The following is a 24,459-nucleotide window of genomic DNA, read 5'->3' on the forward strand; positions in this document are numbered from 1 at the left end:
CAGCATTTAATCTATCTGATGAGATCGATTCTTAGCTCATATATCATCAATTACAAAGATTTTGACATTGAAAGTCAGTTGTTTTAGCCACTTTTAGGCAATAGTACCTGCTGCGGAGTGTGTATAGAAACAGGCTTTTTGTAAAACAAGGCCATACTTAAAAGTCATAGTCAGCACGCAGATGCACTTTGAAAATGTTGTGTTCTGCTTTCCAGAAGCATGTGATTCTGTGCAGCGACAAATCTGCTACTGACCAGGTCTGCTCCTGTTTGTCCTTTTTGTTGACAGCATGCAAGACGACAGTTTAGAATCCTCCACGTCAATATCTCAACTGCTGAGAGAAAGTTATTTAGCTGAAACTAAGCATCAAGGGAACAGAGAAAGAAGTAGATCGGAACCAGCTTCGCACAATTTCCATTACGGCAACACTTCTGGCGACGCAGATGAGGTAGCCACCCAAGATGACCTTCCAGATCTCTCTGCCTTTCTGAGCCAAGAAGAGTTAGATCAGAGCGTAAACCTTGCAAGACAAGCTATTGATCAGAATCCACTTGAAACTAAACAGGATGAGCTTCAGACACATTCACATCATCCCTCTGACCTGCTGAAAAACACAGGAAAAACAGTTCCGAACAAGCAAATGGCCCAGTCTACAGCTCTGAAAACATCAGACAACGGCCTGCACTCCAACTTTTCCCAGGACCACGTCAGAGATGCAAAGGGCTCCAAAGGGAACGCTCAAGATCTGAAGAAACAACAGCTTCCCTCCGAATCAGAATCGAAGAAGGAATTCCTGAACAAGGCAGCCGATTTTATTGAGGAGCTCTCGTCACTTTTTAAAGCTCACAACTCAGAAAGAATAAGACCCCGAACATGCAAAAACTACCGGAGTAAAATTGATTCTAAGAATAAGTCTGCTCAGAAAGGTAGCTCTAGCTTTTCTAGTACATCAGAAAACAGAGAAAGACTTTCCATTCCAATACCTCAAGATCTGGAAAATGAAGCAGAGAAAACACTTGAACAAACAGATGACCATCAGACAGCAATTCTGGAATCTATTGATCAATTAGCAAGTGCAGAGCTAAAGCCCGAGTCAGAGTCTGCATCTGTATATTCTGACGAGCCCATCGGACAACCACCGCGCTTTACGCAAAAGTTGAAGAGCAGGGAAGTTCCTGAAGGAACCAAAGTGCAATTGGACTGCATTGTGGTAGGAATCCCAGCACCAGAAGTCAGGTAAACATATTCTGCACTTGCCATTGTGTATTTCTGTGCCATTAGGTGTATGCCTTATCCCTCGCAGATGTTTTGATGTTTGTGTTTCGGTAATATGTAGCAGGAGGCCTTTGATCTTGGATACCAAAACTGATTAAGAAAAACTACTACGTTCTTTAAATTAAACAAAACGTTGTCAATATTTTAAGACAACAGATTCGGGGGCACATTGTCTTCTTTGAATTTTAGAGAACTGTTCTTAAAAAGCTGTACTTCCATAACCAAAGGAAAGTGCTACCTCTTGAATGAGAAATGCTAGTTATCTTTACAGAAATTGAAAGAGGGATTGATTGTGTAAACCAGTTAAAAATACCGAAGGCCATGAGACTTCAGCCTGGTGTTTGAAGGTATTTGAGATGACTCCTATAAACAAACAAACAAAAAATCCATAAATGAAAAGAAAGGAGTTTATTTCAGTTATCACACAAATAACCAGCTGCAGCTTAATTCTAATTCAGATTCTGACAACAATTCCCATATGACCTTGAAAAACGCACTTCTGTTTTACTGTGTAAAACACTCTGATTAACTGATAAGTATTCATGTTGTGTGACTATCCTGCTAGATCCAATGCTACAGTTTTCACTTATATCTATGAGGACTTTGAAGGTCAAATAGGCAACATTTGCACAGATCACTGAAGTTGAAAGGAAATGTGATACTTTATTCATCAACGACATCAATGGAATAAGAAACAGATTATTATAACTTTTGCATTTATCTTGAAAATTCTTAGATCTCATCAGTAGTTCTAAATTTAAATTTGTTCATGCAGAGCTCATAGGGCAAAATTTGCCTCATTTACAGTGGAGGAATTCTATGTCCTTTGATGGAACAGCACCGATTTCAAAGGAATATTCTACCCATCTTCTAGAAAAATACGATACCTATTGCATCCTATCATCTGCAGCAACATAGTCTAGAAGGCGGCCAGTTCTTTTGTCGGCATTTTAGAAATCTCTGTTGCTTTTCTAAATAGCTATAAAGAGATGTTCGTGTCTTCAGCATCTGATTAACGCACTCTGAGCTTCACAGATGGTCCATGTTTTCCAGTTGTCAGTTCATCTAGGGAAATCTTGTTACAGTCCTTGACTCCCTTTTATATTTAGACAAAGATGTGTGCAGCATTACTACAACTTCTACTGCAGACGACACCTTTATCACCTTTCTCATCAACTTATTAGGCACCACCATCAAGTGATAACTATCTCAAAGCCCAAAGATCAGCACTGCAAAGATCTGTGTGGTAAAGAATCCTTGTCTTCCACTCCCTTGGATTTCTGACATGATTTGTGACACACCAGCTGCTGTATTTTCACAATGAAGAAGCTTTTACAAGCCATTATTAAATCTATAGGAAGAAGGATCTACAAATAAATCCTCTTGTTATGGCCCATCTTCAGTTACGGACAATCTTGTCATGAAGCGAAGAAGTACCTCAGCTTAGAGGTTCCTCTTCCAAACTGTGACTGCCAGACTGTTTTGTCCCACTAGTGCCTTCAGTAGCAACTCACAGGTTCTCAGTCCCTATCAGGGCCTGCACCCATCATGAGACACTGGGTATCTTCTCTTTGATAGATATGTAAATTTCTAAAAGATCAAAGAGTTTGTTTATAAAATAGGTGTCTGTGCTGAAGCTAGAGGGACATATCTTGCTTAGGAAGAATATGCTTTCTACCATGCTTCATGTCCAAACTCTCCGCTACAAATGTTGTATTGAGTTCAGTCCTTCACCTGAAGGCCTTAGCGAAGTTTGATCACAGAAGCAAACATTGAGATTTGCTTTTCTTGAAAAAAAAAAGCTGACCAGAAAGGCAATACTGCCATACCCTAGACATCAGCACCCTGCTCTGAAGACTTGTCTTGCTTCTAAAGATTTTGAGACTGAGAGATTTGAACTGATCTCTCCTGCCACTTGTATTGAAAATACCTTTTTGATATAAAAAATGTCAAAAGGATCTCTGACCTAGACATGAGAAATAACTTTCTTCTCTCATTGCTCACTGTTCATTACATAATGAAAACAACTGAAATAAGATTCTTTTATGTGTATGCATCTGTACACAAACTCAGTCTTGATATCTTTGTATTAGAAAAGAACCCTGACTTGCTAACCTACACACACATGTACTGGCACACTGTGTTAAATATATGCACTTCTTCAGGAGGCCATTCCACCATCTTCTTAAAAGCCCACCATACCTATGCCTTTGACACAACCTAAAACTGATGGAGTATTCATGCCCTCTAACAAATAGCTGAAATAGAAGCTGAAACTATAACGTCACTGAAACCTCATGAGGGCAAAACGGGAAAGGCAGAACGAGTTACCCCATGGTGTCTCTATGGATGGCCAGGATGTCCCTAGGATGCACCCAGTTTGGGGACAGCTTCCTTCCATGGAATTGCATGATGGGATCTTTGTAACCTGGGTTTATTTTTGTCCTAACAAAACTGAAGCTTTTCCATTGACATTTCTAAGTCAACATTGGATTCTGATAAGACTTATAAGACTGTGTTAAGCAGCCAGGGCTGCAAATAAACGGTAAGTCTCAAGGGGTAAGTATGAACTCTCCCTACACACGTGTGTACGTGTGTGTACACACATACGTGCTGTGTTAAGCAGAGAGCTGGGATGGTTAGCTGCTTGAAAAGAGGTTCCTGATTGCAATTGCTTGTTAACAATTCTCTCTCTTCCTGCTCATTCAAGATTCTTTCAGCTCCAATCCATAGGAGTAACTCTATGAAAGGGTGTAAAGAAACTCATTTGCCTATGTGATAAATTTTAATATTCTGTCTTTTTTAGTCACAATCACAGCAAAAGGAAACCAGAAAACAACATACTTAGGGGTACATGTTCCACAAAGCAGGGGACTGGGGGAACATACTGTTCACTAAAAATAATGCTTGTCTCTGACCTGCTGCTCCGAGCTCCTGGGGCGGTGAAGAGGGCAGCCCGGCGGCTGTAGCTGCTGAGTTGTTCCCAGCGCCAGGCTCAGCACTGGTGCCCTCCTTGCTTCAAGGCTAACAGCAGCTTTCTGAGGTGTACAGATGACTCAAAATCTAAGCACGAATGGGAGAGAGGTATTTAATAGGCAAACAAGATAGACACAAAAATCAATAGTCCCAAGAAAGAAATAATTGACAAGGCAGCAACTGAGGAAAGAAAGTTTAATGCTGTCTGCCTCTAAGGCATGATTTCTTCCTTCCTCAGTCAAGCTGAAGGCCCCATTTCGTAAGCAAGTTTTCCCTGGAATTCATGTGCCAATGCATGCTTGATTATGTCCGAGTTCTCTGTCACTTCCACTCTACTTTCTAATCACACAAATCAATCATAAAGTATCCTTACAGGGCTCATAATATATATACTTATAATGTAGGAGTTGTACTGTGGGAACTCAGAACATTGTGAAACAGCAACAAGATTCAACAAGGTCTCTAATGTCTCAGTCACCACTAGGAGCAATCAGTTGGGTATACTAATGTATTTTGGACTGGAAGAGAGATAAAAGGCCTAGAAAAAAAAAAGCGCTGTATCACAGGAATGGAAAAGACTGGAAAATATGATGGAACACAGTTTGAAAATGAGTGAGTACAAAACATCTGATGACGTAAAAAATGGTGTAAATGACAGACATTACGGATCAGGGTCAACTATCATTGGCAGTGGTAAAAGCAGTGTAGTTTCTACAGGCTTGGAAGGTAACTAGTATATCTGGCAGTTCAGTCAGTAACAGAAAACTGGATGGAGAAGCAAGAGAATAAGCTGGGAACTTACTGAAAGTGTCTGTGTATGAAGTGCTAAAAACCTGTTTGACTCCATATAGACCTGTCCAAATCTTTCTGAAGGTAGCTCAGCCTTGATGTAAAATTGGTTAGTATCACTGTCAATAAACCCACATTTTAGAGAAATATAACTAAGCACACCATTAGAAAACACAGGTTAATGCTATCTAAAAAGAAATTCAAATGACATGTTATTCCTTTGTTATTAGGTGTTACCAGGCAGTGTCATACTGAATAAATGCAGTAACATAAAAAAAGAGGAATAGGGATTGATCCTGCAGTTCATAGGCTTGTAGGGAGCTCCTATCCTAGCTTACAATTAAAAGACTTTTCTACAATTATTGACTCATTAACTGGTAATAGTGCAGATTAGAAATAAGTATTTAAGATAAATGTCTGGCATATTTGCAAAAAATCTAAGGTTTTGATGACCTCCTTCCCAAGCTTCCTTCTACAACTCTGTTTCGGTGTGACTAATGACAGGAATGACATTCACTCCGCTCTGTGAAGAGAGCACTCCTTATTCCTTCAAGTTCAGAGGTGCCTACATTTCTCCAAACTGTTTGGCTCATCACTCCTAGGTTAATTTTACTTATGAATCACGTTGCATGGTTTGGCATACACAGCCATCCTGGAAGTGTCATGAGGATTTGATGTTCTAAAAACAGGCTGTATGTCATACAGTTTCCATGAAAGCATTCTTTAACATAGGTCTAGATAGCTTAAAAGCTGCATTTTAGCACTGCTTCTGTTAAAGAGAGCATAGAAATTAATTACAGAATTTAGAGATGCTAAAATCACATAAGATTAAGATTTTTTTTTCTCCTTCTATGAAATAAAATCATTTATCTGTTTTAGCTCTCCACATCTAAAAAAGCAAACGTTTAACCCCATTCAAGTCAATGGATTTAGACCTAGGATGAATTTGGCACGGAGGATGACACTGCCTGTGCTTAATGTGAACCTGCCTTGTCTGAAGAAGCTATCGTTACAATTCATGGCAGGATTGAAATGTCAGTGACGGACAGGACTGCTACTTTAGTCATGTCACGTATCTCAATGTCAGAACTCCTCTTGTAAATGACATTTCATTGCCACCACGTACCAAGTTTCAATGGTGAGAATAAAATAAAATGTTAATAAGCAGTCATATCAATGATTTCCCTAAAGCTTACAAGGCAAAAATCATCATTTTTCACTTAAAAACAGGGCAAAAAGATAATTTATCTTTTTCTTGGCTTTATCTCAAAATAATTTAACATTAAGTAACATGAAATTAGTGACTAAAGAGCAAATTGCATAGGAAAACTAAGCCCAGGTTTGAAACGAGAGTTTACTCCTGAAGCTTTAAATCATTTACGTTGTAAATTTTGAACTGCCAAAGGAAAAAAATAACTGCAAAGAAGTAACTCAATCCTGCCTCATCATCTGTCTGAGCCTATGAAAGGAATATACTACTCATGTATTACTAAAATAACTGGAAGAAAAAGCTTGCTGGAAGAAAAAGTTTTGCTTTGTGTCACTCACACGAGGAATTACATTTGAGAGGACACTAATATAATAATATTGTACTATTTAAGTTATTTTACGTTCTGAAAACATGTTGCTGAAAATGACATCAAATTCTAGAGCATGGATATTTCTCTCTTCAATAGTTTTTCACAAGCACTGAAGCTAACATGATAAAACACGGCTACACTGTAAGGAAGAGGCAGGGAGCAGGTATACGAGGGGATATGAGTAAGCGCCATGACTCAGCTCCCAAGTCACACAATTGCCTGCATGACTTATGCATCCAAATAGCCATCTGCACATTCAAATACCCTAGTTGGGATTGTAGTCACACAACTGTGCATAAATACTAGCTTTTCTCTCCTGAAAATGTGACCATAGTCAATTATCAAAATTTCAGCTCCTAAAAACAACAGGAAAATAAGCCATAAAATCAAAAAATTGCTCTTTGGGATCTCATGAATCCAAAATAATTTCTGTCTCTGGAACTTAAAAATGGCACTAGGCAATTTCAAAGGACCTTTTCAATCAAAGCAGTAGAGCACACTACTGTACTTCTCCCCTGGGACTGCCAAAATTTTCCTTTACTCATCCACAGCTGGTAGAGCTGTTCCTTTATCCCAAGCATTAGCTGTGTGTGTTTGCAATACCAAGTGCCCTGTCTTTCATCTCCACTGCCAGGTGTGGTGTCTGCGTCTACGTGTCTAGGACAGCACTGAACAGAACAGCAAAGGGAATATGAACTTCTGGGAGCACGGGCCGTCAGAATAAAACTATATCTAGCTACTGCTGGAGAAAATAACTGACTTGGGCAAGTCATTATGGGCAAAATCTAAAATAACTGCAGCTGTTCTTTACGTTTGAGGCATTTGTGTCAGAGGATCTGAAGATCCTTGGACTGTGGTGGAATCGCAGCTCAATCAGAAGAAAGTTAGAAAAAATCATTATTTTTAAAGGAAATGCAAAGCAATTCTTTCAAAATAAATATGTATATAACTAAACTATTGATAGGATTAAGTGGCCATTCGGAAATCAGAAGTAGGATTTGCAAAGGAAAATATACTAGCAAATACTACACCTAGTAAGTTGTTCTTCAGCTTGTTACGGGTACCTGAGGACACGTGCCAATGTTGCTACTCCATGTGTACACTGATAGCTGGCTCTAAAATTTCCAAAGGTGCTGCACATTGCCTTTGGTTAATATGCAGAGAGCTGTTTATGCTCTAGTTTGAAATGCTCATTTTCCTTAGAGCCGAAGTGAGGCACCGGGGCCTGGGAGTGGGTCTGAACCTGCCACCCCTTGTCAGCGGCTCTCCTGTTTGCATGAGAGAGAACCAGGTGGCTTTGGCTGAAGTTCATAGAAAACAGTCCAATTTCTCATTGGTAAAACTGCAAAGGGATGTGAGTGTATTTTACAGAAGCAAATCTTCACCTCAGCCTGAGACATAAGGGGAGAGAGTTGGGGCATTCCACATCCTATTCTCATTCTTTATAACACGATCATATTTACAATCTAACTGCCCATTGCAATTGAAAGTGTTATTTTCATAAAGGTTGTTTTCTAAGACCAACTTTCAATCCTTTTCACAACAGAGGCTGCCAACTTTAAAAGAGGATAAGTGAACAGACGTTGACACAAAACAAGGCTTTAAGCTCCAGCTCTCTAGCTGCAGAGTACTGCCTTCCCAGAAGGGCACTTTGTACTAAGCAGTGTGGTTGGTTCCAGCGTGCAGGAGCTGCCCTGCAGCAGAGTGCCACGTGCACCCGAGGCAGACTGTGCACCCGAGGCATTGACTGTACAGCTACACATTACACTAACATGCAACACCCGGCAGCCTGGGGAATACCCTGACTGCTTGGGGGAAGCCACGCGGGGCGGCTAGGATTGATGGTGCCCAAATAGCAGTACATGGTTTACTTCTTAGCTATGTAATCAGCATTTAAGTTCCATCTCTGCACTCCCTCATAACTCGCAGGCCCTTTGAGGCTCACTTTTCAGTTCTGCGTTATGCATCTGCTAGATTCTGGTTCTCCACAGTATGAATTTTCTTATATCCCTTTTTGCCAAGCTGTTCCCTTGGGGATTTCCTCATAGTCAATTTATATCACTAGCTGCTCTAAAAAGTTGTGCCTCCAAGAGGTTAAACAAATATATTTATTAATGCTTTTCTTAATGATCTGAGATGGAAGTGTATCGAAGTACCTTAGAGTATGAGCTAGGAAATACTCATTAAAATAGTTGACTATCAAAATACCTATCCTCACCTTTTCCACAACTGCAATTTCCACAATAATTTGCTGCAAAATGAGTTTTTCGTATCCTTTCAATAGCATTTGCCCACATCAAAAAGCCAGAAGGCCCTTTTACCAAGTTACCATTTATAGTTGGTGAAACAATTAAATAATTTTTAAAAAATCAATTGAATTTTTTCTATGAAAAAAATTCGTATCCACATATGCACAAAACACATATTTAAATACCTAGTTAAAAAAGCAGCAATAAGCAGAAAATACAAAGACTGTTTGTGGGAATTTTATATACATCTATATTTTTGAGATGAGACAGGGTAGAGGTGAATGCACCTCCATTTGGCTATGTGAATTCTGCCCTTGTCTAAAAATACAGATATATTACAGTAATTTTCAGTCACATCCTAAATCAATAAGAACTTTGCAGTCCCAAGTTTGAGGGAAATTTGTTTATTCAGTTATTTTTGCTATGCTTTAAGCCACAATACATATCTGTATGTATCTCAAGAGGAATTAAAAGCTGGTTTGATAGCATTTCAAATTCAGAGCTCTCTTTTCCTCTCTTTTCCCAATGAAAACTGTATATCTAGAAGAGTATTTGCCAGAGATGCTTACGTAAACTGCTTTGTTAATATATTTTAAATGTGGCAGTGAAAGGAGTTCTGTTATTTATTGCATCTGCGTATTCTAAGAATCATAAATAGTTTATTCCTATGGTTGTTTACTGGACTTGCCTGCGGTACTCTACCTAAACCCTCAGGCAAAACTCCACCTGTTCTATTGTAGGAAAGACTTCTGACACTGTCATTCTGGCTGTCAAGTTGTTTGCCTAGATGAATAACATTTTTTTTTGCCTTACAGGTGGTACTGTGAAGGGAAGGAGCTTGAAAACTCACCAGACATCCAAATTATCCAGGCAGGAGATCAACACTCCTTAGTTATCGTTGAAGCTTTTGAGGAGGATACGGGACGTTACTCCTGCTTTGCTTCAAACATCTATGGAACGGACTCCACTTCTGCAGAGATTTACATAGAAGGTAACATTAGCAATTGCTTCAGAATGAAAATGGTAATACAAGGTTATGATACAATTATGTATCTTGTATAGTAACTGTGTATTAGATTGTTGCATGGCATACGTACCAGGAAGCTAACAGTTTCGGTCCTTATTAACATGTTCATTATATCTCTATAAAAAACTCTTCAAACCAGTATTATGAATTTCTGTTATTTGTATTTTTATTGTGCTGCTTCTCATATAGATCTCATTGCAAGATGAAAGTCTACTGAGACCCCAAAGCACCCTATATTTTTTGTGTATGGTGACTTTATGGAAAAACCAGAATCTTTATTTTTGCATCTAATTTTTACACACTTCAGTCATTAGTATATATTGCACATAGAATGCCTTTTGCCCTTTTTAATGGGAAAATATAGAAGCAGCCTGATCCTAACTTGCCATTGGGACTTTGTAACAACCAAAACAGAGACAGAAGTTAGCAATTTCATCTTTGACTTGTGCAACAGATGCTGCAAACAAAACAAAGCATTCATCAGCTAAGTTAAGAGTCTTTTCTTCTGTTATGCTATTTAATAATCCTACCTGTCTTAAGATGTTTGTTAATTCTGTTTTCTTCTTTTTTTCTTTCTTTTTGTTCCTTTTTGCAAGATTTAAAATTGCATATAGTAGGACTGTTTATTTAAAATACACATGGAGAATCTTTTTTTTTCTCCTTCTGTATTTCTGCAGTTGCCAGGCAGATAAATATCATACTGAGTACCAGCACTGACAACAGTGAGAGCATTCATAAATTAAAGTACTTATCCCCCATTAATACAAGGGTGCATTTCCCTGGCTGTTGTTCTTCTTTCATATGTCTAATCTGACGCTGAAAGGACAAATCCTTTTTTTAGCATTTGCACTGCCCTGACATTACTGGTGATCTCTGTGCTTGGCAGGGATGTGCTGGCTCTCCAGCCTGGGGCCAAGGCCTGTTTGTACCTCTCTCGGGGGGCTGGCTGGAAGCCACGGCTGGTGGAGATGCTCGCTGGCAGGGCCCGCACAGAGAACGCGTGTTCCAGATGCAGCAAAGGCTGAATCACAAGTGCAAAATGCCTCAGCAAGACAGCTGTTAGTAAACACAGCTAATGACTTCGTTTCCAGACTGTGCTGGAAAGCACTAGCGGAAGAATAATAAATACGATTCCAGATCTCTCTCTCCTCCAAGCTTCTTTTTTTGCTTGTTTGCTTCTCTTTATTCATAGAATCGGGTGTCTGAGGAAAAGTGCTCTTAGAGACCAAATCACACTAGTGTCATTTCAGAAAGCAGCTGAGGAGCACACAGGTGGGCATTCACTCCTGGGTGATGTTTTCCTCATCTCAGCTGCACATTGCGCAAAATCTGCATTATGCCAAGAGCACTTCTGTATCTTATCCAACAGGCAGTTTTGGTTAATTTTCACGGCAACGTGATTCTTTCTTTCTCTACAGCTTTATACTGTATATAATTAGAATGTTCTAGGGGAAGATTTGCGTGATTCTTAAACAAATTTCTCCAGAAATCACCCTGCTAAATAACTTCTTTTTTTTTTTCTTTTTTTAGGAGTCTCCTCTTCTGACTCTGAAGGCGAAACCATCAAAGACGAAATGGATCAGTAAGTTTGAAATACATTAAATCTTCCCATTTCTCATAGTTAAGAGAAAAAAAAGAAAGAGTAAGTGCAGAAATTTCATTTTCCATTAATATTTTGCAGCTTCCAACATGTTAAGCTTTGATTTGGGCTTTTTGTTATTGTAACTGTTTTGCAAACAGGCATATGTTTGTATGTTCAACCAAACTTTAAAATATGATTTCAAACTTTAATATTAAATGTAGATGAAAGAAGAAAGATTAAGCTAATCTTAGCTAATTAAGCTAAGATTAAGCTAATAAAATTAATTTACTAAAACAGATGCTGCTTGATTACACCTGACTTAAAAATTGAATTATCTGTCTTGAAAACACAATGCAGTAAAATTTCTCACATGGAAATACAGCATGTTATAAAGACTTTGGCAGAAGATCACTATTGATGGACTACTTATATTTAGCATAACGAAATTAAATATGTGGAGTTAACTGAATTGGTGAATATATAGGAAAGAACAACTGCCAGATGTATTTAACCTCAAGCCTCAGAAATGTTTTATTATTCCTAAGTGAAATCCATTCCCTGTGAATTTAGCACCTGATCCAGTGCTGTCAGAATCAACAGAGGTCCTTCTACCAGCTGGGAAGATAGTCTGATTGAAAACCAAAATAACTGATGCTTTATGTTGAACTCCTCTGTACACGAGTTTAATCCTCAAAGCAATGGTGTTTTATAAAGACAGTATTTTGATCAGGCAGACTTATATACCCTTGGCTTTTCTGTTATTTATTAAGGCAGGTTATATTCATTGCATATTTCATTTGCTTTTAAAATACAAGAGAAAATACTACAGTGTGTTTGACTGACCTTAAGCAGACATAAGGCAAATCCTTACACATTTTTTTTTACCTCAAAGTCAAATACTTCAGATTGGATTGGTTCATTGACTTTGACAAATTTAGGGGTTAATATAAAACATTAGAGCAAGAAAGTCTCATAGGTTTGGAGATCATTTGCTAAGTTTTCACAGTTTTAGCTCAGGCTTTCCCAAATATCTCAGGTATTACATTATTTTTCTCATTTATGTCTTTATACTGTAGTGCCATGCAAATGTAGTGGTGATCCTGATCATTTGATAGTATCTCTAGGTTACTTACCTCATGAAATTTTGAAGAAATGTGTTGCATTCTGTATTTCTTAGGAAAAAAGGAATGCTACTCTGACATTGTAGCTGGATGTCCTCAAATGATAGAGTTACAAAAGATGAGGCTTGAGTTAGCTTCCAGCTGTCATCACAACAACCTGGGCACCTGTAATTGAAGGCAGTTAATATGAGAACATATTAACTAATATTAGAGCAGCTACTAAAAATGTTCACAATTTCAAAGGAGAAATTAGTGATCTCAGCAATTGCCTGTTCACCCTGCGTGAAGGCTGGCTTTCCTGAGGGGCCTGGTGCATGCCAGAGCAGCCAGTGCAACACTTGATGAAACAGAGTACAAACACTGCATTGTTTGCATTATTTCACTTAGCAGTAAAATTCTACAGGGCAAACTGTTTTACTTCCATATAGAAACAGCCTAACAGGAGTGAACAGGTGCTAACCCGTACACTTCCACAACTCCATCACGTTTGCCAGAAAACTTGTCTACTTTTTTTTTAAGCAGAAAATTATTGATTTTTTGCCCAAGCAGCCTGAAATATTTCCATGCTCATACAGGCACCCATCTTCATACATCTTGGGGAGCAATCTGCACAACTGAGAATCTGTCCCTGCCCTTCCACACTGCTCTGAGGTGGTTTTCAAGAGTCAAATTGAGTTAATCCAGGCCATTTTATTACATTTGGCATAACTATGTGTAACTATGTATTTATGAGCAACATGCAGCCAGTTTCTTAGGAAAGGCAATTTACCTGGGAGCACATGTCTGTGTAGATCGGAGGGAATTCGGCCGAGATTGCTGTGTCACTGGGAAGGACGCAGCTAGGGGACACACGGAGCTCAAGCTTCCTGCCACACACAAGTACCATAAGCAACAGCACCTTCTTTTTGGTTCACATTTCACAGTACCCCAAGGCCAGCTGACGTCTCATCGAACGCAGCATCCCCTGCTGCCAAAGCTGCAGCCAAGCATCCAGAAACCCCCAAGGCACCATCTGCTGCGGCGCAGCCTGCGTCAGCGCCAGCGAATCAGGTATGGGAAACAGCCCGGTGTTCTTCCCAGGGAAAGGCGCAGGCCCAGCTTCTGCGGTGCAGGCAGCCACCTAACCTCTAGCAGCGGGAAGGGGAGCTTTGGGGCCTGGCGGGACCCAAATTTGTCCCTGTTCTCCAAAGGCCCTGCATGAATCTGAGGAGCTGCTAGTCCCATCAAAAGAAAAAACTCAGTTATTCGAGTTGTGCAAGGAGGTTTTGCCAAGAGGAAAGTAATTTCATGTGCCTTTCACTGAAGAGGATCAACAGGGCGATACCCCACCTCTGTAAATCGTTTCGGCTGGGGCAAAGGAGAAGATTTACAGTAGCAGTCACACACGTGACAACTCCCCTTATTTACAGCCAGGAATATTTTGCAAGTCAGATGCTTAAAAGAAGTCTACAACAAGCAGCCTACATAGATTTGCCTTCCTGAAGTATCTGACTATTATAATCCACTGCAATAAAGTCTTTATATATATATGTGTATATATGATTAACACAATAATTAAAATAGTATTTATAGTGCTTTGGCTGCAAACCATTCAGGAAGATGACTATGAGCAGTCTACAAGACAGCAACTTTTATTTCCCCATTAAATATTTTGTTTTGCACTTTTCCCCAACAAAATCTCCTTTGCATCTTTCCAAGAGCATAAAATACACCTCACATGAGCTTGTAAAATGCTTTTACAAGCACCTGCCTGGCCATTCAGCATAAAGGCAGCTATCTACTTCCTTCTGGAATACAACTTTCTTAAGGCAAAACTCTTTATTTCTAATATACAGCACCTGAATGATTTTTTAGCCTAAGGCTCTATAACAGCAATGCTATACTAAGCTCAATACATTTTCAATGTGCAGGCTCAGAATATATTTAACCTAGAATAAAATTTTTATGTTGTAAATGGGGAAGCCCTCTCCCCTTAACATCCAATAGAAGCGATAGCTGAGCTTTTTAACTTTCGAAGGATGTGAATGGCATGCAAGGACACATGCTTCCCCTGCATATGGAAAAACACCCTCCCTATACCTGCACTTCCTCACATGCTGTTTTGCAATCCACAGGCTCAAAGCCCCGCTAACTATTTGCAAGGACTGGATGGAAGACCTATAATAGCTGCTCCTGTATTTACAAAGGTAATCTGTTTTAGGACATATTTGAAAATTGAAGACATAATTGTATGGTGTAATTAAAACTTCATAGCTATCAATGGCAAAAAAAAAACAGATTTATAATTTTATTGCAAATTTAAGTGGCTTTATGAAATCTTATGAAAAAATCAGTGTTACCTCTGGACCAATAAAACTGACTACGTCTATTTGTTTTCTGTATCAGATGTTACAGGATATTTCGGCTTCCGAAGGGCAGCTTGTTGTCTTTGAATGTCGGGTGAAAGGAGCGCCTTCTCCAAAGGTTGAGTGGTACAGAGAAGGAACACTCATAGAAGATTCCCCAGATTTCAGGATATTACAGAAAAGTATGTCTCCTGGGTGGAGGTGTTGGATCTAACACAATACAGGCATGCAACAAAATTCCTAGCATAGCAACACCTGGTATTTCGTATTGCAATAGGAAGAACTACCTAAGCCATATTTTATGACAATAAAAACTGGGTCTCAAGAAACAAAACTGTGGTGAATTGAACAGAATATTCACAGGTAGTATCTGTAAGACAAAAACTGGTTCATTGAAACAGCTTCAAGTTTAAGGATTTTGGCCAACTGAAATAAAGAAAAACGTTTAGTAGACTTGACATACCGCTGGGTACAAGGGTTGGCTGTGTCTGCCATTCCTTAAACAGAAAACTGCATCAAAAGGAATAGTGCATCATATAAAAAATAATAATTTTATAGTTAGTCTTTAAGAAAAAAATGTATTGACAAACATATTCAATCTATTAATTCTGCTCTTCTTTTTAGAACCGCGATCTATGGCTGAACCAGGTGAGTATCATCTAAAGGTTTATTCTGTTTTCACAAATAAAATTTATTTTAACTCCATAATGAAGTTAAGGTAACTTCAAAAAAAATGTTCTATAGCTACTGGTTAGTTGCATTTCACTGTAGAATGTTTGATATAAAATGCACTAAAATTGAATTAATTTTAGTTTTTTGAGGAAAATAATATTTCTTTCTTGCTTTGATGCAATCCTGTCCTAGGCCCTAACTGCTACCTTCTTGCAAGCTAAAGATTAGCAAAATGAACGTAGGAAAGTCTCCTGTGTGTCGGGATCAGAAGTACACCAGATGATGCAGGACTGAGCTATTTTTATCTAGTTTACCAGTTAGGGAGCATTGCATCAGATGTTTAGCCATGTCAGCCATTCCCTTTGCTCCCTACCAGTATAACATGAGAGTGGCACATCAGGTGTTCATCCCTGGCATCAGCAAACCCCAGAAAAGTGGCTGGATTTGCTCATTTTGAGGGTCAGAAGAGACCGTAGGCCACTCTGCAGGATTTGAGTAGCATGGGCTGTGATGAGCTCTCCAGGACACCGTCACTCTCGTAGCTCTGCTCTTCACTGTTAGAAAACAAAACTGCCCCTCTTAAGAAGCAGATTACTAAGAGGGTTTTAATTTTTACGGAACATAGAACTCCATAACTTTTCTCCCTGCCCAATTAGAAGGTTTGAAGCCAACAAGTGTCTTGAAAAAGACTGGGAAAACCTGTATTTTCCCTCTCTCTGCAATGTCTCTCTCTCAGACTTGGGAAGGAAAAATTGGAGCTTCTACCAGGAGGCCCCATTCCTTCAGTGTGCGGTGGCATCACTGCGGAGTCATGTGAAGCAGTTTGCAGAGGGTGATCTTTGGGCGCAGTTGTCACAGCCTCATCCCCTGCTACTCATTCAGAAGGAATCTGGATTTCCACACACGCAGTGGTTGGCAAATCCAAGTACTCTAAACTAGACGTTATAATGCCTTAAACCAGTTCTATAATCCTAGCACTATAATAAACTATTATTTTCCTATATCTGCTAGCAAGTCATCTCTGTGTTGCTACTAGACTCTCCTTGGTGATGACATGAAATTAAAAAAAAAAAAAAAAGTGTTTTAGTCTTCTACTGAAATATTGACAGAATATTAATCCCATGTTTCTTTAGGAAAGATTCTTGCAAAATGGTAGCAAAGTAGGCACTGACTACTGAAGAAACGTCATCAGCCCACATTTGTATATATTTGAATATTCCTTCCTCCCCAGTTGCCTGAGCAATCAGAACATGTAAAATGCCACCACCATGGGTAGTCCTCAGCCGGTAGGTGCTGCCTACACATGGCAGATACTGCCCAGACAGGGATATCCTGACCCTAGCTTGATTTTTGAAGACATCATTTTTCCTAGCACAATTTTGCACGCACATTTTGGGTGCTTACACCTGTCTTCCCAAAGAAGGGAAGAGGCAGCTTTCCATAGGGACGGTTAGCAGAACGCCCCCAACTGCAAATGTGCTCTGGCATTTCTGAAAAATGCTGACCTCATTATATGCATTTTACATCTCCTCACCTTAAGGGTGTCTAGGCTTGAATTGGCCCTGGCTAATTAAAACTAATCTCTCACTGTGCAAAGAGATGTAGAAAACCCATGTTTTAGTGAGCCGTGAGGCCAGAGCCCACTCTAGGCCTCCAGGTTTCTCCCGTGCTAAGCTCTTCAGGGAGGAAGGCTGCATTTCGCGTGCATCGGAGGGCATTTTCTCAGGCTTTGCAAGCCCTGCCGACACCTGTTCTTCCTCGCGCAGGAGGGTGCCAGCTGCTGCAGACAACGCGGCAGCAGCTGCGGCACACAGGGCTGCCACAACACAGGGAACGAGGAGCAAGGGGAGCAAGGTGGAGAACGTCCAGGAAACGCCCCCCGCGGGGCAGGCTGGTCTTTGTTCACTTGAAGTAATGACACTGCTCTGATGTTTTGCAGAGGAAATTTGTACTCTGGTAATCGCGGAAGTTTTCTCAGAAGATTCTGGCACTTTTACATGCACCGCGAGCAATAAATATGGCACAGTGTCTAGCATAGCGCATCTATCTGTCAAAGGTAAGAGATGCTTTTAGTCCTCCTTTTCCAAGTGCCCTTCCCCAGTTAGAAAACCACTACTGATGCTAGTGCAGGAGCAGGCAACACCACAGAACTCCCCCAGGGCAGCCCTCCCGCATCAGAAACTCTTGCTGACCGCCTGATTTGGGCACTAGCACTTGGGAGTTTTAGTTGAGGCCCCGCAGAGCTCCGCACAACTGAAAAAGCTGCAGCTCCTCCGCGAGGAAAGTTTCTAATCTGAACAGGCTGGAGGAATTCAGGCAACATGACTGGGATCTTCCAAACTGGTTATGGCTCTTTTTATTCACTTACAATAGCCCTTTGTTAGAGAAATTGCTTGTTAGGTAAATGAGGTCAAATAACTCATTCCAGCAGCCAGAGAGGACTCAAGAACAAGTTTTGCAAATTGCAAATTGCAACTTTCATTATTTTATCTTTTATATGTCATTTATATGTAACCAGGAGTTTAAAATTTGCAATTTTAGCATCTGAAGACAGGAACAACGCCAATGTTGCTGCTCTTCATACCATGAGCTCAATCAGCCTAATTGCTGCCGAACAGCAGCCGCCGGCACCTACTCCACCCAATCCCGCGGCCAACCAGCCCCCGAAGCCTAAACTCGAGGGGGTCCTGGTGAACCACAACGAACCCCGCTCCAGCTCTAAGATAGGGCTCCGTGTGCACTTCAAGCTGCCCGAAGACGATAAAAGTGAATCCTCATCAGAGGATGGACCTGGGGCTGCAAACCAAGGCAGACCCAGCTATTTCCCCGAGAAGATAAATGGACAGGCAACGAAAATACCAGAGCCAACATCACCCTCCAAGGAACCCCCACCGGTGCTGGCTAAACCAAAGCTGTAAGTAAAAGGGATTCTGCGTCCCAGTAGGGTCACTGGTTTTTATTCAATATCTCTCGTTATTACACGTACCTGACCTATGCATTGATGAGGACACTGTTGCCCTACTTGCAAAAAATTCAGGCACAGTAAAAAAATGAAAAAAGACGGTCTGTATCACACGGTGCTGCTCTAACTAAACTGCAATCTCAGAAGCTAGATTTTTTTCTGTATATCCCTCTTAGGAAAAGTGTTTTCCAGATTCAAGAGGACAGATATTTTCTGCTCTTAAATATCTTTTTAACTCCACAGTGGCTTCTGCTGTAAATAAAAGATGAACAATACTGTTAGTGTGCAGAAGAAACCACAAGTAGCTTTTTCAAATGTCTCTCTCTCTCAATTCTGAGTATGTAATTTTGACAAAAGCAAATATATTTAGTCTAGTATATTTATTTCCTATATATGCTACAGGAAGCAAATGCAGGTCCACAGAGCTATACCTCATGACTTTATATCCCACAAATTAATCTCCTCCTAAACAGAGAAACACCTGAAGATTTAGAATGAGGTGAAACCATTTGCACTATTAAGCACCTGCAGGATTAGTGCACTGTGAGTCTGAGGGAAAATTTTAAGGAGGATGTAATTTTTTTAGAGGACCATTTCTGGAACACGCAGAAGAAACAATCTTTCAGCATGTTCAAAACCTGCCCAAAGAGCATATGGAGACCTTCACTTCATTTCTTAATCAGGGAAAAGCTTTAACTGAAGGCCCAGGAAGGACTTTATAAAGGAATTTGTTGATATTCTTAAGCAAAGATGTGATTTCACGTTACTAACTTTACACACAAGAAAACAGACTCACCTATCATGTAGCAGAGGCAGAGCTTGGAGCAGTAATTTTTTATTTGTTAGCCCCATATTCAGAGCCTTGTTTTCCTTCTGCACTATAGAGCATTTAAGGGGTAAGCAGAAACCCTATTTATTTGCCCAGCACTTGCAAAAGGCAGGATTTCTCTCTCAGAAAAAAAAAAAAAAGTAATAAGTTAGTGCACTATTATGTAGGCAAAAAAGATGGGGATTATACAATTTCAGCTCTGCAATTTTCCAGTCTTTGAAAGCCTGAAATTGTTATTTTAATCTACCTCTAATGTGATTTTTGTGCCACAAACCATAGAAACAATAATCCTTTAATCTAAAAAGGAGTTCTGTTGACTTCATGGATTTGGTTTGGCAATATCAGTTTTGGCTGATCTCTACTCTTCTACTATGTTTAATGTACTTCTACATTCCTACATTTTTAACACTGTTTAGTGAATATTGAACAGATTATTACATGATCATTTTTCATATCCTCCACACTCTTTATGTTTTTGGAATGGGCAAGAGTAAACCTATTTTCCATATGCTTTATTTCCACACAATAACAAAATAAACCATTTGACATGGCAAAATAATTTCCTTAACTGCAATAAACCCTGAGAACCTACGTACTATCCCTGAGGACAGCAAATAGCATCTAGCAAATAAAAATGGCTTGAAATGAATGATGGGCTCTCTTGCCTGCCACTGAACATCAACATCACCTCAACTGTTTTCTCCTGTGGGAGATTATTACAGAGCTTTATTAGCAAAAATCGCTGGTTTCAGAATCCACTTTAACTGGAGATGAATGACTGCAATCTGCACTGCAAATGCTCACCTCCATTCCTACAGACCCACTCCCTCCTTATTTATGCAAGGGGAGAGTTTACTATGGTGATGTAGAGCAGAATTTGACAATATTATCCCTCAAAATGCCTTCAAGCTTTATATTTCACTGCAAAAATGAAAGAATCTTCTTTAATCAAATGACTTTCTACCATAAAGCTTTTATTGTGACATTGGCAAGGAAAGGAAGAGAAATAAAGTTTTGTTGGGTAGCCTGCTAGCACTATGCTCTTCCCATAATGTCACAGACCATTTCATGTAGCAACTTCCCCTACTGCTTCCCCTACCTCTATGTCACAGGCCATAGACTTCTCCTTGAGCAAATCACATTTGGATAATTACATATGGAAATGTAATCGGACAGTATGTTTGGGGGTTACCACGGCTTATGACCAATTTTGCTCATCTCTATTTCAAACGCAGTGATCAGACGCAGTTAAAACAGCTCCACAACCAGGTCTTGTTCGAACAGCAGCTGCATCAGATTTCCACGAGAGAGCTGTCCCTGAGCTCGGCTTTGCTGCACTCTGCCGCCTCCCTCCAGCAGCAGCCCGCCCCAGCCGTGCTCAAACAAGGCAAAGCCTCTCCTTCGCAGTCATTCAACTACACCCGGCCCAAGCAGTTCCTGCCAGCACAGACCACATCACCCACCAGTTCGTCGTCTAGCTCCTCAGCGACCTCGTTCAGCAATGTGCCCCAGGGAACCCTAAGAACAAGTAACAAGGAAAATGTCATAGGAACTTCCCCGGCTGTCCAGTCAAGGGCTTCAGGAGGGTTTACAAGCAAAAGCGAGCAGCCCCTGCCAAGTCCTAAGGAATCCATGGCGCCTCCGTTAACGGTTTCCCCACCGAGTGGGAAGCAGTTTCAGCCCCAAAGTGTGACTCCTGCTCCTGTGTCCCCAACCAGCCGGGTGCAGAATCCAGTAGCGTTTCTTAGTGCGGTTCTCCCTTCCCTTCCCACTGCGCCATCCACTAACGCAATGGGGCTGCCCAGAAGTTCCCCAGTTACGTAAGTAGCCTAAACCGCACACGTCAAAGTGGGGGCAAGAAACACTTGCTATCTAGTGGGGGCTATATAAAAATCAAGACAGAGAAACAGGAGTTTAAAAAGAAATATGGACAAGGATTCTGGAGCACAGTCAGAGATTCCCAGGACTGCCTTAGTAGGAGAAGAGATTTCATGAGCATGCTGGATAAGTCACTCCAAGCCTATTTGTCTATATGAGATATAAAGACATTCTTATTTGATATAAGAAATCAGTGAAGTTTTAAAAGATACTTCATAAGTTATTTCTTAGGCCAGATATCTCTAAGAAAAAACATATGAAAAGGCATCTTCCTGGTTCCAATAGCTTCTATATTTAAAGTCCCCTGGAAAATCTCCATGAAAATTGCCATTAAAATAGCACCAAAAATCAGATCCTATATTATGCTCCAGCCTCCAGTACTTATTTATAAGTAAATAATAGGTTCCTCCAGAAAGCTGAAGCTTAACAGATCATATCACTCAGGTGACAAAAAATACACTGGTTGCTGCATGCTAGTAACAGAATTTTCTTTTAATAGCTCAACGCAGGGATTAACCAAAAAAAATCTGAAGCCTCTGGCGTTATCAACAGATGATTCTATTCGGGACAACAAAGCTGCAGTTTTAAAGGACCTGGAAAGAAAACTGCATTTCAGAGAGGATGAGAGCCAAAGTCAGCAGGTAAGAAAGTATTATTAAAATAAATTCCACTCGTGAACAAGACATGGCTCACACCTTGCCCAACAACAGACAACTGCACGGCTGTGTGGTTGAGCTGCTACGCTACTCTGCAGAGTAACCTTTTGTGTTTAGTGCTGTTTTGGAAAGGCAAACAGGAGCTTGAAATAGGAAGTATGAGGGGATGGAGTTGTAGGGGTTTTACCTTTGCCGTTTCTGACAGTCTCTGTTAGAGAATGGTAGCAATGTAAAACTTCTTTTTCCCTCTCACAGAAGCCTCTGTTTGAATTTTTTTTTCACTTTGAAAATTTCTCAAGTCATTGCACATTTGCACACTCACACAAGATGTATTTCTAAAACTAAATAAGGAGCAAAGTAATCAAACAGTGTACAGAAAAGGTTTCTCTTTTAAATACGGTTGAGCTAAAATGCTGTTTTCATTTTTTGACATTAAGCATACTCTTCCAAATCTCATGATATATTTGAATCAATAGGAACTTGTTAGGAACTTAGCAAACAAAGTTTTTGACAGCTGTTACTGGCACTAAACATTGAGGCTGGCATTATTAGCAAAATAACAAGCCTTTTACAAAGCTCAAGGAAGCAATTCAGTCTTAATTGGAATTGAGAAATTCACCAAGCCTAGGCAGTGACATTAAAATGTAGAAATTAAAGAATAAAAAAAGAAATAATATTCCGAGTTTGAAATCACTATGAGGCAAGTCTGACTGCCCTTAACTGACAGCAGGATGTCCCAAGGGCCTCGGGCTCGCTGTTCTATCTGCAGGCAACTGTTCTGCCCTCACCTTGCCATGGAGCCATCTACAGTTGTCCCAGCAGCTCAGGCTTAACACAACAAATAGCAGTTTGCCCTGGTTTGTCCTGAATAAGGGAACTTTTCACAATGTCTATTAGCCCTTCCGACCGAGAACATGCAAGGATAAGCAAAAAGCTATGGAGTCCATGGACAGAATTATCCTCTGCAGACAACTGCAGAGTAATCCCTGTTTTTTTTAATTCTGCTGTTGACCTTTCCTTCTCACAGATCACTCTGCCAAACCACTTTGAGTAAAACAACTGGCAAGTGGTATGTTTTGCAGATGAATCACAAGCGTTACGATTTGTGCTTGCTAGGACAGTAAGACGAATTATTCAGACAGCCACTGTGAAATACCAATCAGTGTTTTGAGTTAGCTGCATGATAACCCCTTTAGAAACAACCGTCACTACTACTGTCAAAGTTATCTGCTGACAGCAAAAGTTATTTATATACTTACTTACTAATCTGTATGAGAGCAAACCAAAATCTTGATTTCCAAGTCCCTCAAATTCAGAAGCAGCTCAAAGCTGGTGCTTCTCTAACTGTTAGCATTATTAGGAAGTGAATGGTATGTAATTAGAAAACAAGTTTTAGGATTGCTCAATAAAAGTCCTGTCATTTTCCCCTCAGTTCCCATAGCGAATCAGTAATGCTTTTATCCTTCTGCATTCGGGAAAGTGACTCCTTTAGCTGACTCTAGCAAATTCAAGTGTGAGTTTTTTTCCTCAGTGAAACAGGGATTATTTAAAGAGACTAGAAGATGCCAAAATGTATTTGCCAAAATTCCTATTGCTTTACCATTCATAGAGAAATCGACATCCCGAGAATAATATATTTGCACATTGAGCTCACCCCCAGACTTGGTAATCTTTTTTCCTCTTGCAGTTAACACAAAATTAAAAACAACACATTTTCATCTTATATAGAGCTTATCTGCATTAAATTGGTTATTATGAGGTCAGCAAAAGGCTGCTTATTCCCTTTCTCGTAAATACTAACACAACTATCCTGTGTATAAGTTATCACAGTATAATGGAGAAGTACAGTATCCAGTGAGAATGTGAAAAGGATGACTTCCTTATATTTTATCCAAGCTATTTTAAAAATTCCTTCTCATAAAATGTATCCTATAGCATTTTTTTTTTCTTATTGAGAGAATTCTTTTGTATCCTGGTATTTCAAAAGTAGCATTTGATCTCCTTTATAATATCTGTGGAATGAGTATGTAGGAATCATCTAGAATGAAAGCTGCAGATGACAAGTCTGTATCTTACAGTACTGAAACTGTTCTATATTACTATATAAAATGCAGCAATGAACATGAGTGATTTGCATCCTGGTGCTCTATTTATCAGCTGTCACTGACTTCCATTTGAAAAGTGGAGTTTTGGTTATGGGTCACTGTTGTGCACCCAGCACAATATCTAATAATCGAGATGTATTTCTCCCGGTTCACCCCATACATCATTCATCATCAACAATGATGAAATCTAGAATGAGAATGAAGTTGGTAATTCTGCTGATGTTGCATGAGACAGAACAGATTAGCCTGTTCTGCAGCAATAACAGTCTGCAGTGCTGACAGAAATAAAAATATGATTGTGCTGAGATTCTAGCTGCCCAAGTTCTACTTTGCCCAAGTACATGTAGTAACAAGCTGTCACTTTTACCAGAACAACACAAAATACCTATTATTTATGCAAGTGAAGTTTCATC

General features: G+C 39.9%; 1 protein-coding gene across 1 annotated transcript in view; it reads left to right on the plus strand.

Annotated features, from left to right (window-relative positions):
- The first annotated feature begins 289 nt into the window (after positions 1–289).
- The window catches only part of MYPN (myopalladin), a 39,618-nt gene continuing 15,448 nt past the window's right edge, over positions 290–24,459 (plus strand). Inside the window, exons 1-11 of the mRNA XM_010227608.2 lie at positions 290–1,236; positions 9,685–9,860; positions 11,427–11,478; positions 13,523–13,649; positions 14,714–14,785; positions 14,985–15,126; positions 15,569–15,592; positions 17,556–17,672; positions 18,158–18,530; positions 20,643–21,227; positions 21,785–21,926. Coding sequence (XP_010225910.2) covers positions 290–1,236; positions 9,685–9,860; positions 11,427–11,478; positions 13,523–13,649; positions 14,714–14,785; positions 14,985–15,126; positions 15,569–15,592; positions 17,556–17,672; positions 18,158–18,530; positions 20,643–21,227; positions 21,785–21,926 — 2,757 coding nt within the window. The remainder of the gene's footprint in view (positions 1,237–9,684; positions 9,861–11,426; positions 11,479–13,522; positions 13,650–14,713; positions 14,786–14,984; positions 15,127–15,568; positions 15,593–17,555; positions 17,673–18,157; positions 18,531–20,642; positions 21,228–21,784; positions 21,927–24,459) is intronic.

Source organism: Tinamus guttatus, unplaced genomic scaffold (assembly GCF_059628265.1).
Source record: "Tinamus guttatus ecotype Peru unplaced genomic scaffold, ASM5962826v1 Tinamus_guttatus_pri_ptg000023l, whole genome shotgun sequence".
Classification (NCBI taxonomy): domain Eukaryota; kingdom Metazoa; phylum Chordata; class Aves; order Tinamiformes; family Tinamidae; genus Tinamus; species Tinamus guttatus.